The sequence below is a fragment of the Malaya genurostris genome, chromosome 1 (assembly GCF_030247185.1).
Source record: "Malaya genurostris strain Urasoe2022 chromosome 1, Malgen_1.1, whole genome shotgun sequence".
NCBI classification, from domain to species: Eukaryota; Metazoa; Arthropoda; class Insecta; order Diptera; family Culicidae; genus Malaya; species Malaya genurostris.
The window spans coordinates 71,676,282-71,694,228 of record NC_080570.1 but is presented as its reverse complement, the minus strand read 5'-3'; the positions used below and the strand labels follow the sequence as shown (position 1 = coordinate 71,694,228).

At 38.7% G+C, this 17,947-nt stretch overlaps 1 protein-coding gene across 6 annotated transcripts in view; it reads right to left on the bottom strand.

Annotated features, from left to right (window-relative positions):
• LOC131440413 (protein dispatched) overlaps nucleotides 1-17,947 on the bottom strand; it is a 69,444-nt gene that overhangs the window by 29,527 nt on the left and 21,970 nt on the right. For 4 of the 6 annotated variants that reach the window (XM_058611679.1, XM_058611677.1, XM_058611680.1 and 1 more), the window contains one exon: nucleotides 6,812-17,747. In XM_058611679.1, coding sequence (XP_058467662.1) covers nucleotides 16,281-17,747 — 1,467 coding nt within the window. In that variant the 3' untranslated portion in view covers nucleotides 6,812-16,280. Of the gene's footprint in view, nucleotides 1-6,811; nucleotides 17,748-17,947 lie in introns of those variants that run through there. The other 2 variants (XR_009231388.1, XR_009231387.1) reach the window with 2 other exon arrangements.

Sequence of the window (17,947 nt, the reverse complement as noted above, 5' to 3'; positions counted from 1 at the left end):
TGTATGGCTAGAGATAAGTAGAAATGAAAATAAACATTCATTATTGGAAAACCAGTCAAACACTCTGGTTCTTATACCGAAAGTACTACACTACCAGACCCACTGCTGAAAGTAAGAAGTGTTCTCAGTGAAATTCACGTTCATTGAAATTGTGGAGTTCTAAGAGAATCACAATTTCAGTATCCACACGAGCTCTAAGCAAACGTGTGCGCTCGAAACACTCTTTTTGCAACACTTGCCAAAAGAGAAACAAAATTATAATCGAATCTACCATTTGAGGAATCATATTAGAGATAGTGCGTGTGTATCGTCCGATTCAGAAGAAAGCTCTGCCTCTTCTGGCCCAGGAGACCTAGCATATATAGTTACATACTGATCAATCACCAACGGCCCAACTCGTTCGACCACGCCACTGCAGAAGTGCAGACATCAGCAGTACAGTCCGGTGGACTTTGCCAACTCGTTCGAACACGCCGCTGCAAGCATTCCAGCCCGGTGGACTTCACCCCCAGGCCAATATAGCATGATCAGCAATTAGAACCATTAAGTAGAACCTCGATAGGTAGGGCATTCATTCAGTTTCAATCGCGCGACGAGTTCAGTTAGCATAGCATAGTGTTAAATGTAAATTTAATTAAAGGAATAAAAAGTTTTTTTTAAAGACCACCGCGTGTGATCTTTTTATTGGCGCAAGTGATTGCTTGTGATTAAGTGGAAAAATTACGAACACGAAAACGTAGTTACAGTGATTCCGCCGCGTTCATACGAAGAGAACAAAGCATCGGTGGCACGTAGATGATTTCATCGCCACAGAGTTGAGGATCCCCCCGCAAGCAACACCTGGAGTAACCAGCATCGTCAGCCCGGCCTACACAGGACACGACAGCAAAACCGTGAGTAACACAAACCTTTTTTTTAAGTGATCAGTGAGTCTTTAGCAAGGAGATTTTGCAAACTCCTACAGAAAATTCGCACTACCAGATAGACGAGTTTTCTGTCCCGTTGACGTACTACCAGATAGGCGACAATTTGTGGTGTCTTTTCGGCTTATCCGACCTTTTAACTAAGAGCAGTGTTATTTACGAGGAGGTTTCGCGCACTACCAGATAGACGCAATACCTCTACAGAAAATCGCACTACCAGATAGACGATTTCTCTGTCCCGACTTGACGCACTACCAGATAGACGACAAGTTGGAAACCCTTTTCTTTTGAATTTTTTTTTCAAAACCCTATGAGCCAATTGCAAGAAATCCTGTTCGCGATACGCACACCCAAAAGCGACGACGAACACAGTGATAGCAATAGTGAGTGTTCAAACGATTCAGGAGATTTAGCGCACATACCAATTGCAAATCTCGACATCAATTTAGAAGAAATGTCCCTCAACGAACAACAGCAGCAGCAAACGCCAACAGCAGAACAAGTGCTCGCGCAGTTAGTAGATCAAGTTACAAGTTTAAATGTGACGATTCAACAAATAACATCGAAACAGCAAGCGCACGATACAGTGCTACAGAATATGGCAAGCCCCCCTGGCTCCTCAAGAAGCAACACCGCACCACAAACCCAGTTGGCAGGTGACATTTTTAGAATTCCTGATCCGATTAAAGGAATTCCCACTTTCGATGGCAACCGCAAACAACTCCAATCTTGGATTACCTCTACGGAAAATACCCTAAACGTTTTCAAAAACCTCGTGAACGACCAAACATTTCAAATTTATGAGCAAGCGGTGCTCAATAAAATCACAGGCATCGCAAAAGACGCGGTTTGCCTCGCGGGTAATCCGCTTAATTTCGATGATGTAAAAATCATCTTATTAGATTCATTCGGCGATCGGCAAGAGCTGGCAACATACAAAGCTCAACTTTGGTCCAACAAACAAAATGAGGATATGAACATCCACAAATATTTTAGACGAACCAAAGAAATAGTACAAAACAATGCCGCTGAATCTGACGTAGACACCGTCCATTCTGCTGACACATCAGACGATTTCTTTCTTCATTTCACTGAACGTCCCATCAATTCATATAAGAATCAAATTATTTTCAAACATGCCAGAATAAACACCACAACACAGGAAACCATTTTCCCTCACCACACTCGCACAACAGTTTGCAGTAACAATTTGGATAAGAACCTAATCATTGAAACACTCAAAAATTACCACAACGGCAAACAAACTGCAATTCATGCTCCAGAAGATACACTTCAATTAATCCAAGAAGCGTACCGTGAACATTTTTCGGACTCCCCTTCACACTTCGTCATAACGCAAAATATGGTAAATGATGTTACTTCCGAGCACAGGCAAGATTCGATAGTAAAAAAAGAACATGAAAGAGCACACCGTGGCATTCAAGAAGTTGAGAAACAACTCAAACGCTCTTACTATTTTCCAAAAATGTTGAAAAAAAATCAAAAGGTATAACAATTCTTGTCGCATCTGTTTCCAACACAAGTATGAGCGAAAACCATACAATATAAAAATTACCCCCAGACCAATAGAAAAAACTCCATTCCAGAGAGTACATATGGATATTTTCGGGATAGACAACCACAACTACCTATCCCTCATCTGCGCGTTCTCCAAACACCTTCAGTTAATTCCAATTGCAACGAGAAATACTCTAGACATTCAAAATGCTCTTACAACTTATTTTGCTAACTTCAGAACACCACGTACTATAGTCTGTGACCACGAAGCCTCCTTTACTAGTATTCAACTTAAAGGATTCCTAGCAGATTTAGGAGTTCAAATAGAATTCGCATCTTCATCCGAATCCAACGGTCAAATAGAAAAAACCCACAGCACAATAATAGAACTTTTCAACACAAACAAACATAAATACCCAGAGTTACATTCACCAGAAATGTTGAACGTAATATCTTCACTCTACAATGAGACGGTCCATTCTGCCACCTCGTTTACTCCAAACGAGATCATATTTAACCAGAGAAATTTGGTAAACCCTCTCGAAATTGCAGAAGCTTCACAAAAAATTTTCGATAACGCCATAATTCACTTAAACAAAGCCAAAAAGAACATGCAAAAGTACAACGCTAACAAGGAAGATCCACCCGTAGTCGATGTTGGCAAAGACGTTTTTGTGAAAAAGGGTACTCGAAAAAAGTTAGACCCCCGCTTTACAATCGCTCAATGTATCGAAAATGGTATCAAAACAGTTAAAATACCGAGGAATGTAAAACGTAACAAGAGCAAAATTAAACGTTTAAGAAGATGAAAATTTCAACTTTACTAATTCATTTCTTTCTCGTTACAGGTTCCGGTACCCTCCTCCAGGAATCACGACAAAAAAAAAACAAATAAAAAAATTTTTCTTTGCAGCACACAAAAAAAAAATTAGAACCAAAGTTATCATAATCTTCTTTTTCTTTTTAGGCCACAGTTGCGATTGATGTTACATGGATACGTGAGAAGACGCTATCGACAGACAGAACGACAAGACAACACCAATCTTTTCCTCTCTTTCCAGCGCGTTATTACGCACTTAATAGTATAAGTTTAGTTGAATAATCAATAATTAATCAAATTCCAATAATGATAGGGTTTAAAATATTCATGCTCGTCGCAATAATTGACGTTAGGGCCCAGAAATTAGAAATAGCTAACATAAATGAGCAACCTCTCTTAACATTGATTACAGGCAAATGTAGAATTCAAACAGGGAATATAAAAATTATACATCCTATCAATTTGACAAATATAGAAGCCACAGTTAATCTTTTAACCAACGTTGTTCACGAAAAAACTAACAATCATTTAACAGAAATAGCAAAATTCAAAATAAAAGAATTATATTCAAATTTTGTAGAGATCAAGCCTAGGAACCACAGGGGACGCAGAAGTCTGGAATCTTTCGGAACGGCATGGAAATGGATAGGAGGCAGCCCAGATGCAGAAGACCTGAGGATCATCAACAAGACAATGAACGAGTTGATCGCCAACAACAACCAACAATACCAGGTAAACGAACAGCTCAATAACCGACTGAATTCAATTACCAGGAGTATCAACGCAATCATCGAGAACAAAGCAAAAAACAGAATAATACTGGACGAAATGGAGACCATCGTCACCATGATAAAAATAGACGTTATCAACAAGCTGCTAGAGGACATAGCAGACGCCGTTATTCTTTCCAAATTGGCAATAACCAGCAACAAAATACTCTCATTGAATGAGATATTCATCATCAGGAAAATCTTAGAAGATCAGGGAATTCAGACGGACCTCCCGGACGAAGCACTAAACCTCGTGCAACCCAGCGTAGCTGTGAACGATCAAACCCTTTTGTACATCATAAAGGTCCCACAGCTGGAAAAAGAAGAAGGATCCATCATTCGAATAATTCCAACGACGAAAGATGGACAGATAACCACACAGTTTCCAGATTATCTGTTAAAAATTGGAAAAACATTGTACTCCACGAACCAACCGACCGCGTATATTCAACGCAGCGCCTTCATTCGTGAGTATTCTGATAGTTGTATACAACCTTTGATAGAAGGAAAGACGAGCAAATGCTCAACAAAAGAATCGTTGGAGACAAAAAGTTCTCTCCTTACAGACGGCATGATACTTATTAATAATGCCCGGAACGATTTAATACAAACCAATTGTGGACCAGATGACCGCAATTTGACCGGAAATTTCCTAATATCATTTTCAAACTGTAGCATTTCCTACAGAAACGAATCGTTTACATCGAGTACGAAGGAAATAACAACAAATATTTTACATGGAGCAATGCACAACCTTGTAATGGAACTGCAACCAGAGGACGACGTACTGAAATTAATCAACAACTTTACAATAACCAACAGGAAGAAGATCGACCATGTCTACCTAATGCAGTACAATAACAAACTTTGGGATTGGAGCCTACTAGGAGGAATCTCCATCTCTACGGCATTAACCATAACAGTATCTGTTTTTGCTTTTTTACTCTACAGAAAGTCATTATGCACAATATTATCAAAACTTACTAGGAAAAGTAAACCCAAGACCCCATCACCTGGAGATCAACCAAATCAGGACGCGTGAGGTCACGCTTTTTTACCCCCCGGAGGAGTTACATACTGATCAATCACCAACGGCCCAACTCGTTCGACCACGCCACTGCAGAAGTGCAGACATCAGCAGTACAGTCCGGTGGACTTTGCCAACTCGTTCGAACACGCCGCTGCAAGCATTCCAGCCCGGTGGACTTCACCCCCAGGCCAATATAGCATGATCAGCAATTAGAACCATTAAGTAGAACCTCGATAGGTAGGGCATTCATTCAGTTTCAATCGCGCGACGAGTTCAGTTAGCATAGCATAGTGTTAAATGTAAATTTAATTAAAGGAATAAAAAGTTTTTTTTAAAGACCACCGCGTGTGATCTTTTTATTATATATCAGTAAAGTACATTGTCATTTCAACCGCCCGAGAGAACGGGTGCTTTTAGGGCATTGTGCCACAAGCCCGCGCGCTTAAATTATTTATTATTTCTTTTACATTTCTCGACCCGCGTCGCGTAGTGCTTAAATTGCACATATACTTTTATTTTCTTCCGACAGCGTGTATATTTTTTTAATCGTTTTGCGTAGTGCAGTATGGCAAAGTGTGGTGTCGTCAATTGTGCACTGAACGATAATCATTCTCTTTGGAATTGCAGGAAATTTTATTCCGCCTGTATTGGCGTTCAGCGAAATAATGAAGAACTGCTGCGTACATTCATGCTTCCTCTATTCATCGAATGTCAGGAGGACTATTACGAACAATTCAATTTGAAGGAACTCATACGCCAGCAGAAAAAATTAACGGACAGTATTAAGGTCCAGTCAGACTCGAATGAATCATTCAATCATATCGAGTCATTATTGACCGATATTCAAACGGATTCAAAATAAACAACATTAATACTGCAACCGAAAAAAAAATATCACTGGAATTTTCTAAGCTTTCAGAAACCATAAGTATGCCTGAATCTCTTGCTGAAGATTTGGGTAAATCAAGTAATACACTGGCAATTAATGCGCAGTCGGCAATCGCAAAATGCACTGTAGTTCTACTTCACAAATTTGACGAATTCGAAACAGGAATCGATGCTGACGCTAGTAGTCTCAACATAGAAACGTCAGAATTTTCTAACCCAAGGCCAGAAAAGAAATTCGCCCATCCAAGCCTACAAGAAGAAATATTGGACTGTACTCCTGAACTAGACAGCAAAACTTTAGAAACAGAGAAGGAAATTCAAGCATGCGACAGTGGCTGGCGCTTCATTGGAAGTAAAAAAATCTGGTTACGAGACTGGAGTGAGTATGACAAGAAACAGCGCACTCGACGGCTGCAAGAAAAACAAGCAGAAAAAGCAAACCTCAGACGGAAACATCGGAAGCGGCGTTAGGAAAACACTGATGAGTGAATTAGCCAATTAGAATACACTGAGCTAAATTCTTATTTTCACATTATATGATATTCTAATGATTTTTGACTATTAGCATTTCCATTGATAGCTACAAAGTGTATTCAACATCATGTCAAATATATAAGATAATCTTATGAAACATAAAACTCTTCGTAACGTTATTTTTATAAGATTTTCATATAACGAATGAAATTTCCAGTCCGAGTCAAATTTATTGGCGCGCCCCTATAAACATTACTAGATATCCACACAACATACAAGGAAACAATTTATGAAGCGCATATTATATTCATTTCGAATTGATATAGATAGGTTTATCTATACCATATGACTAGTTTCATAAAATTTATATATAACTTTTGATGGAGGTCATCCCAGTTCTATATACCAGTTATATATAGATCAAATTATTGCTATTTGATTGAATAAGTGATACATATAAGATACAAATTAATTAAAATACTGGGATAATGGTGCATAAGGGAATCTAAAACAATAAATATAATTGTCTTATTAAAAACTTGTTATATTTTTCGTATGTTAAGAGTTTCATAATGAAAGTTTATTTTAATATTTCAGCTACACTTACTTCTTTGGAACTGGCTGATTTCATCGGATATTTACAGTTACCAGACGAATCGGAAACTACTTCTTTTATTGAGGATTTGAGCTATACTAGTCGTTATATTTGCGAAGGAGAAGTAGGATCCCGAAACTATAAATAAATAATTTAAATCCTCTTATTAGACAGAAAGAATGATGAGATGTACCGGGTAATTATTTCATAATCCGTTAGGGCATATTCTTGAACGAAATTGTATGAGCTGTCTTGTCAGCGATCTAAAATAACGGAACTTCCTAAAAAAAACTGTCTGAAGCAGTTGATGAATATCGAGGACACAACTCCTTCTTCAGCTTCAACTTGTATATGGTATTTTTATCAATATCATAAAGATTATGAAGATATAAAATTTATTAAACATCATTAAGATTTTATGTAGAGTTCCATTAAAGGTCATAAGTTGTCATATGTCTTTTGTGAAATACCATCTGTGTACGATTCATAAGACATATCCAATGAATATAAATTATGTAACGAGTTAGGTTTCATCGGATTTCCATATACATTATATGGAATATTCTCATAACTTTCATTATGGTATCGTCTATTTAGATTTAACGTACACTTTGAATAAAGATTATAAGTTTCCATGAAACTTCTATAAATTATATTCTGCATTTGATTCATATGACAAATCTAATGATTATAAAAAAGATTTTCATTTCATTGTAGGTAAGGCGCGAAACGTAGGTACACCAATAGCAAGACAGGTAGCTCTATTTGTCGCATCAGCATATTTGTTTTATAAAACGGTAGAGCACACGAGGCTCTACCTCTTTCTTGGATTACAGTTAGTAGCGTTAAAACGGCAATACATTGTGAGTAGTGAAGTAAGTGATTTTTACAAAGTCATTTAGAAAGAAAAATCCCCTGACTGGTGTCAGAGATGGGATAGTAGTGAGTATGAAAATAGAAGTGATTGGCGTGACAGCTCTAGTAAGCCGTTCACGTTCAGCATTAGCCCGAGACCGACCGAAACCTTCGAGCACCGCAACGACAACGATTCCTTGGAAGCCGTTCACGTTCAGCATCAGCACGAGACCAACTGGATCCTTCGAGCACCGCAGCGACAGCGAGCCTACAAGACGACAACGACCAATCCGCTCACTCCAATAGGGATCAATGTTACAAACCTTACTGTAAGTAGTTGAATCCCATTTTTCACGTGTATAAAAATATCAGAGACGCGTAATTTTGAGATCGAGCAATTGAAAGAGCAAATCGCTCAATTTTGAAACTTAATTCAGGGAACGATCGGTGTATATGAACTTTATGAAGAGTTCAAAATAAAGGGTGAGCGGGGCGCTCCCAACACTTTCAATTCGCACTATTTCAGAGCGACAAAAAATAAACTGAAAGCGGAAGAGCGTACTGCAGTATGCACTAGCGGATACTCAAACACGATTTCCCTGCTAATACAAACACTCAGAGAAAATTTCGGAGACCAGCACGATTTTTCCACTAACCTAAATCAATTGTTTCATATGAAACGAAATGTAATCAAAAGTTCTACAGTGACATTTGAAAATGACGATAATAGAAAACCAATGAAGAGTGATGCGAACAATCACAGTGAAGAAAAAGATAGCAAAAAACGTAAAGATGGGATATGGATCAAATTACATAAGACGAAAGACAACGAATTTAGAATGTTTTTGAGAACGGCAAATGAACCAAATAACGAGATGCAGTTGCTGGTAGACACTGGAGCACCTGGCAACTTGATAAGTAGACGAAACGCAGAGTACATGGGAGTATATACAATCAACACAAATCGCAAAATATAGGAAGAGATAACTGTAGTTCCTTGCTTTCTTAAAATGACTGATACTCCTGTAAATGATGATGCGTCTATGCTCCGTGTTTCTGAAAATCCTGATCTTCGGACCCCTGTTAACAACTTTGTTGTTGCTTCTACTCCACCAATTGCTTACCCTTCCGCCTGGTTGGCGGCCAACCCCGGCAAGAAACCTCCTATAAACCTCGCTCCCCTGTCTAATGTCAATCGAAGTAATCTCCACGAGACTGTTATACAAGGGTTGTCGATGGGAACTTTAACCTCTACAGTGGCCCTACTGTTTATTAGGATTGAAATGGCGAGAAAACCATTCTTGTGTGAAAAAGATTGGTCGAGCTTTGGACTTAATATTTGTAAGAAGGGCAACCAGTGTAAGCTAGATGATCTATTTGACATTACGGAGGGAGCGACAGCAGAGTTGATTAATGGAACAAAGACAATACCGGATCAAGACATTAAAAAATACATAGTCGCCATCACTGCTTATAACCGATTGGAGGGGGCAGTCGTGGAAGAGTATAGAGATAAGCTGAAAACAGCGATTCGTTCACTGATAGGGGGCGAGGAAGGTGAAATAGTTAATTTGAATGAGGTTAACCTATATTTTGACTCATGGAAGGGAGATCCGAATTATGTGAAATTAATGGCAGGGTTAGATATGTACTTATCTAAATTCCCGATGCATCAATATTCCCCAGCCCGCATCGGGACTGTAGTTTGCCGATTCCGGGATTGTTCTGCTCTGATAAGTACTTATATGTTAACTAAGCTACTTGGGTTGACATTTACAGCATTTGCACCGTGGATCTGGACCCGCAATTTGGGTGATCAATTTATGAGAGTGGTCAAAATAGGAGAAGAGATGGACCAAATTGATTCGTACGCTATGTACTTTAGAGATCTAAGTCTGTCACCACGGTCTCCTTACTCAGCTGTCGAAAACCCTGATCTGAATCTATTCTTACATGCTATAGGGATGGCCAGTGGGCTTAAACGATCCGCCAATGCTGTCTTAGTAGGGACACCCGAGCAAAACAACGTCCTGGCTAATGCTTATGTCGTCCATTATGTATTTGGCAACATTGCATCATTAGAGGAACAATTTAATCCTACTTGTACACCTTTAAAGACCATCGGAGTGTCTGATGAAGTTGATGTAGATGCAGCTCCCAGAGAGAAAAAACCAAGAGCTTGGTTGGCTTATATTAACGGATTAAATAACATTGTACCATTTGAAATCAAGGAATATGCCCTGAGGGCCTGGGCAGGGTTTCCGGATTCTCGAGAAACCTCGATAGGCAAGTTACTTTACGGCATAGCGACCGCTGAAGGAGTTTCTGGAGCTTTGAATAATTAATGAAAACGAAGTCATAGAATATTCCGGGGTAACAGGTACTGTTAGAAAAACATTAGGTACCGTAGAACTAAACTTCATCATCGCAGGAAGAATTTTTCAAACGAAGTTTGACGTAGAGGAGAATTTGACTCCAGGGGGTATTTTGGGAATGACATTTATGAATAAGTATGTGACTAGCATACACAATGACCAAGGTTGGATATGCTTACGAAAAATACTCATCACCTATGAACCAAAAACAGAATCATATGAAGCTCATCAGAAACAGGAGAACAGAGTCTCAAAATACGAGGCAGATAACAATGTCAAAATTCAGGAAAAATACCAAGCAGATGATCAAAACAAGCTTAGTCCACAGGGTAGGCTGTGTACAGAAACGACAAAAAAATTACACGGGGCAATGGCAAGAAGGTATGCCGCCTCACGAAATGTAAAAAATAGAGTGTGCTAAAAACAATAAGTTATTTGTAAAAGTTGCTGCAACAAATAGACCTAACGAAAAAATTAAATATTTGCTCGATACTGGAGCATTTTATAACGTAATGAGATGGGATACTGTCGCGAAAATAGGATCAGAGAACATAAACTATAAGGATAATTTAAACATTGCAGGCTTTGATGGAACTCAATCACAGGCGATTGGGTCAGTAAAAGTCACAGTGATGACTGGAAAAAGCTATAAGCTATACTGATATAACAAAAAGTGAATATCCCAAGTACCAATTAACTCAGAAGATGCAGCCAAGACAGCGTTTTCGACTCCAAAAGGCCACTTTGAATACACAAGAATGCCTATGGGCCTTTATGAGATAGAAGGAGTTAAAGCAATCGTATATCTGGATGATATAATTGTTTTCGGTGTTACCATCGAAGAACACAATGAAAACTTACGCAAAGTTTTAGAGGCTCTCCGCCGACATAATCTAAAAGTCGAGCCAGGTAAATGCCAAATTTTGAAAAATGAAATTGAAATGAAGTATTTGGGACATGTAATTGACAGAGAAGGAATTCGTCCTATGGAAGACAATATGAAAACAATAAAAGAGATGGCGGCACCAAAAACAGTCAAAGGTGTTCGGTCCTTCTTAGAAACAGTAAATTTCTATGGACGATTCATACCTCACAAGCAAACAACAACTATAAAAAATGGGAATAGACCAGAAATTGTTCACAATAACCGATTTAAAAAGTATACGGATTGAGGAACCGAGCGTTAGCACTGAATACCAAGATAATTAAAAAAAAGTATCAAAGAGACATTAGAAAAGTAATATACAGTAATAAACTGAAATGCAATGATACGTGGACATAAGAATTCAACGAAAAACTTAAAACCAAAGTGTAAAGAAAACAATGGATAAGATAAAATCATGGAAAATATACCAAGAATGGAAAAATATCAGCGAAATATGTAATATTTCGTATTAGAGACATTAATTTCATGCGTTTGTAATCCAGCTTCGCGGCTGGATAGCGAGGCTGCTGGTTTGGTTCGCGCTTCTGCCGATTTTGCAAAAACTGACCGCCGCGCGTTCGCGTAACTTTGCGCGGCTTTTGATATTTAAGCCTGCCGTTTCGCATGGGTTATCGTCAGTTTTTTTTTTTTTCTTCGCGTTCTGAGTGTAGTGTGCCCGGCAAAATGACACATGCGTGGTATTCCGTACCGACTTCGGTCGATAGAATGGCGGTGGGGGAACTACAATTGGAAATCATGGCCTGGGTTCGCCGTCGTTGGGCGTATTCGCGGATGCCTGGGCCCGCCACCCCAGACGAGATGAGGCTGCTAGTGGATATTCTTGGACCGGGCAAGATATATACTTTACCCGATGCGGTGTGGGAGTGAAGGCTTCTTTTGTTGTATCTGGATTTCTTTTTTTCGAATATTCTAATTTATTCTAAAAACAATTTACTGCGTCGTTTTTAGTTATGTTCTTTTAGCGTTGATGACATCTTTTTCTCCGCTTCGCATCAGCCGCTTGTTCCACCTTGTATGGGGTATTAACATGTTTCCTTTTGACCAGGTAGGTATTAAGATTGGAGTTTATTTTTAGAAAGAAAAAAAAAGGAACACGCACTGAAAGAACCAGCTCAGATAGTGGGAGAGAGAAGCTGCGGCATGGACACTACACAACCGACCAGTTTAGAAGCGATTCCGATAATTGAACGGAAGGACGACTTTTGAAGCTATGGAGGCAAGGATGGTAAGACACCATTAAAATGAACATGGCATAGAAGCTAGTTGCGGGACAGTTTAGAAAAGATTCATTATAACCTGCAACAAGCATTCGCATGCCGCAACTTCAATAACAATTTTATTTCCACAGACAGACGTATTGGCAACAGACGGGTTTTCGACCTGCATCAACATAGTTCTCACTAATAAGATAGAACAAATATGATAACGAAAACACAAAAAAAAATTTTACGGTGCACAAAGATATGATAATGAAAAAAAATAAGAGAATATGATGCACAATGCGATTATAAAAAAAGTATATACAAATAATAACATCATTTTTAATTACATTAAAGGCACAGAATCATACAAAATTTTTTTTGGAGTCCCAAAATGTGTGTGTGCTCGAAAAATAGTCGTCGCAGAAGGAAGGATGTCGGTAGCTTAGCCAAGCTACCTAAGAGAACGAGAGGACGTGATCGGAGGCGGTGGCAAGTTGGAGACAAAGGGAACCGGGGAATCACCAAGATGTCAGAAGAAAGAACAGCAGAGCTGAAAAATCGATGCAATTACGAGTTGAAAAAAAAATCGAGGCAGCAAATTCACGAAAAAAGCTTAATATGGAAGACGTGATAACAAATCGAAGTAATGGCAATGCTACAAATTGCTACATCAACAAGTACAACTAATAACAAAACAAGAAGGAAGTAAACGCAGTCAACACAGTTGAAGATGACTTGCGTGGGTATGCCACAACGTTACAAATTGCTACCCCACATTTAGTCAGTGAGCATCGCCAAAGCTCAACTGAATACCATAAACAAACATATGAAAATCAAAGTTTATCAATACGTGGAAAACTAAAAACACTACGAAGAAAATAACCACGAAATCAAATGAAATACATAAAAGCTGCTAGGAGCCTCAACATATTGTACCCAACGAAGAAGTTTCATCTCCTCTTTCGGAACGATGATGCCCAAAACTCAAATGAGACAACGATTAATTCGTAACTATACTCAATGAAGCGAGTGACTAACCAACGAGAAGCCTTGATGAGAAGCAACAATACAAAATACCAATACATGACTAATCAACGAGAAGCCAACGAGCTATTAGGAATGAAAACCGACTTGGTACCCAGAGTCCGAGACTAGCAACCGTTCGATCACTCCACAGATAAAGCAACGATAGAAGCATACCATGGAACAGGATGACGTCAAAGGAGAACACACACACAAGGACCACCGTAAGGTTAGGAAATTTAGTTCACGTATAGCAAAAAACGAAAACAAGAAGAAAAAAAATCCCATGTGTAAATAAGTTGGGCAACAGTAATTAGAAACACAGAAATTTGTGATCCAGCTACAAACCTCAATGTTATAAGCCAACGCATTCGACTTGATGTTAACCCTTCAGGTAACATCAAGCTCAGTAAGTAAGGGGACATGCAGCGCCCTTAGCAAATTTTCCTTTGAATTTGCTAGTATCGTAGAAAAGGTAGGAAGCCGTGAAGGAAAAACTCATCACCTTTCAGGCAAGCCTTCACGTCAGCGTAAACGCGACGAGTAACAACAAAACACAAGTTAGTCGGTTCCAAAGAGTGAGCGGTAGATAACCGTTAGTCGGACAGTCAGTTCACGTGAGTTCAAGTGCAATCAGTTTTTCAGAAAAGTCGCAAGTCGCAGTTGCCGTAGCAATACATGACTGAAAGTGAAATTTTTGAGGACGAGATGAAAATCTTAGTCATTGTGCGGTGAACAATAAAAGGAAAAATATCGTTCTCGTGTTAATAGTCGTGGTAGGAAGAAGAGAATTCGCTAAATATGGCTGACAGAGAAGCCTGAAACAGTGTTGAATAGTAATAAGAAAATAATCCGGTAAATGTGGCCGATAAAAAGGCACGAAAAAACAGATTTGTCAGCACATAGCCTGATGGTTGCAAGTGGAAGAAGAACTATGCACTGAGGGATTCTAGCTATTTTCCATGAACAAAACATACGGCACTAGAAGCGTAGATCCACTTTAGTGTTACCGAAAAAAGATAACGAATAATAACGGTTTTTTTAAGAGTTTGCTGCCCATGGGCATGAGAATAGAACCGTGCTGTTAATTGTAAAGAAACAGAAGTAAATAAAAGTTTAAAAAATAACAGAAGAAAAAAAATCTATTATTTTCTGACCGTGAAAAAGAAAACATCCCTCCAATCCTCGACGCACGCCGGTCGGACTGCGCGGGTAAATAGGCTATGCACATTAAAGAACTGAATACTAAACTGAGAGCTAACCTTCAGCTACACCCAATGTTGCCATCCCAGATGATATAATTTCTATATAACAATTACAAAATTCTTAGATGGAATCAGCGAGCCGCTCGCGTCCATCATAAGAAATTCTAAACCAAAGATTTTAGGAGACGCTTTCCAAGCCGTCATTATTAACAAAAATGCGGAGGTGCGAAAGCTCGCGTTTAAACAAAAACTATATCACTCACCATCACCAAACACCACAGGCAATCCGAACAAATTCGACAAGAAACCATCAACATTGAGGAACCTACAGGAACACACACTTCAGGACAAGCATCGGTCAACTACACGGATCTCTCCATCAGATCCAAAATTTATCCCAAAACAAAAGAAAACACGAAAGCTGAGGACACTTTTACAGGCATATTTGTTTCATAAAACGGTAGAGCACACGAGGCTCTACCTCTCTCTTGGATTGCAGTTTGTAGCGTTAAAACGGCAATACATTGTGAGTAGTGAAGCAAGTGATTTTGAAAAAGTCTTTTAGAAAGAAAAATCCCCTGACTCGGAAACAACAAAATAATACAACTTTCAACAACAACAATAACAGAAACAAATATTACAGTACACGCAGTAAAAATAACAACTTTAACTACAACAGCAAATCTGTAGAAAAATGTAAAATTATTAGAGACCTAGGCGTAATTTTAGACTCAAGACTTACTTTCGTGGAGCATTATAATACAATTGTCAATAAAGCAAATAGTATGTTAGGCTTCATTAAACGTTTCAGTAATAATTGTCAGGACCCTTACACAATAAAATTATTATATACAACTTACGTCAGGCCAATTTTGGATTACTGCAGCATAGTATGGAACCCGTGTACCTAAGTAGAACGCGTTGTATGCTCATAAACTTACAAACACTCGAAGAACGCCGCAAAACTGCAATGGTTTATTTTATCAACGACATTCTTTCTCCACGAGTACAATCTGAATCATTGCTTTCACAACTAAAATTTTATGCTCCTAGTCGCCATCTCAGAAGTCGTCAAATATTCTCGGAAAAAAAAATAAAACAAATTATGCCAAAAATAATCCTGTTAATCAAATGATGTGCTTTTATAACGAAAACTGCCAAAAAATCGATCTAACTATGTCCAGGAAACAAATAAAAGAAAAATTGAAACCAAATTTTAGAAATAATGTATAGCATATAAGAAACCATTGTAACTTTTTTTTGTAAGTAGTCTACATTTGTTTGACAAATAAATAAATAAATAAATTCCTTATCCAACTCCCTAGGAAGTCAGATTCCAAAACCTTAGACAACGATTATTCAGGGTCCATTTTAGAGAATAATAATCCTAAATAAATTCTACCTATTTATTTTCGTACGAAAAACACAGATATTTTGCTCTTTTCCAGAGTAGAATCGAAAGAATATAAAAAATATTTTAAAATTGTAAATATTAAAGATCGCAGACGTTATTTTTGATATATGACTGATACTTCAGCTTAAATACAGTTATCAACATGATAAATTCAGTACAGATCTTTACGATACCAACATCGTAACATTAAACTACACCATAAATCTTAAAAGCAAAATATTTCTTTGTATCACCAATCACATTTACCCATTACGATAGTCTACATCGTCAGGCAAAACCACAGTGATTGCACTGGCCGTTGACGGACTTTGTTCTCGAGGAAATGAGTATTTTTTCTTGAAGGCCCTATCGAAATTGATGGGTCTCAAAATGTCCAGATTGATAGGCTTGACAATTGAATTAGACGTCAAAGAGTCCAATTCATGAGATTCGGATCCAACCAGCTCACCGGCCGCTGAGCTCGAATTAGACAATAGTTGCTCTGAAACAGTGTTTTGATGATCAATATCCTGCCGGTTATTGGCATCCATTTGGCTTTTGTTGTTTTCACGGAACCCAGTGCGCAGTTTCGGGTAGCGGAACTGACCAAATCCATACTGCGGTCCGATCATTCTAAGAAGACTCATCAAAAAAAAAGTTGCATAGACCCAACTGGTAGACATAACAATCACTAAAAACACACCAATTTGAATATAAGCGAGTACACTCGAGGGTAACATCAATGCTCCAGCGACAGCGGTGGTTATCGCTGCCATCGCCGTAGGCCCAATCATTCTAGACAAAGAGAAATATGTCGATGATTTACGGTCAGAATCGGTCGATAATCTATAGTGTACTCCATAATGTAAGCTAAAATCAACCGCTAAACCTATCGCTGTACTAACCGCTACACTTTCAAGTACATTTAATTTCCATCCCAGTAGCACTAGAACGGCCACTGTCGTCAAAATCGTGAATGTGACGGTCACTATAGCATACAAACTAATTAACACATTTAATGTCACTAACAGCAAAACTAACAAAGCTACCCCCATTGCCATACAGATAGCCACCATGGTCCCGGTGGACAAAGTGTCTTGTAGATCGAAAAATTCCAACTCACTTATGAACCAAGCATTCTTCATTCCTTGAGGAGCATCTTCCAACATTCGCACCAACCAATCTTCTACCGACCTGACGAAGCTGTCAATTTCCGTATATGACATCGTGAAGATCTGGTTGCTCTCGTACTCGATTACAACAGCTTTAACGGGCACCGGAGAGCTGCTGTCATTGTTGAATGGTCGTCTTGCAAACTTGGGCCCCGCCACTCCGGGAATGAAAAACTGCCTAGGAGTCTCATACAAACTGGAAATAGACTCCGGTAAACACTGCTCGAAAACATCCGGAGCAAACGGAAAAGATGACACTTCACAGCAAGGAGTTCGATCTATTTCATCCATAAAATCGTTGCACCGCCTAGACATCCAGTTAATGAAGTTCTCGATGAAACAATTTGGCAGAAGAAGTCCGTAACTCATCTGGTAGAAAGTCTGCTTTTTCAGATTCTTACAAAAACTGAGCAACCACTGTTGCGACTCTGGTGCACTCATATTAAAACTATCATCAAAATATAGCGATCCTCTACTTTCCGGATCCAAGAAGTTTCCACTATCGACCGGTTGGACTCCCCATACAAACCGGAGTGGCAGCTTGAAGGTATCAGTAGCCTGAAAAAAAAATTTTGTTATCTGACGCATTTATTATGGCAAACTGTAAAGTAAGGTAGGGTGGTTCCATTCCAATGATTTTAGTTTCCGTATTTTGAATTCGTACCCCTATATAGAGAACAAAGTTGTAGTCCTACGTCAAAAACGGAACAGAAAGTAGAAGCTCAACTACTAAAAAAAATATTGAAAGCATCACTAAA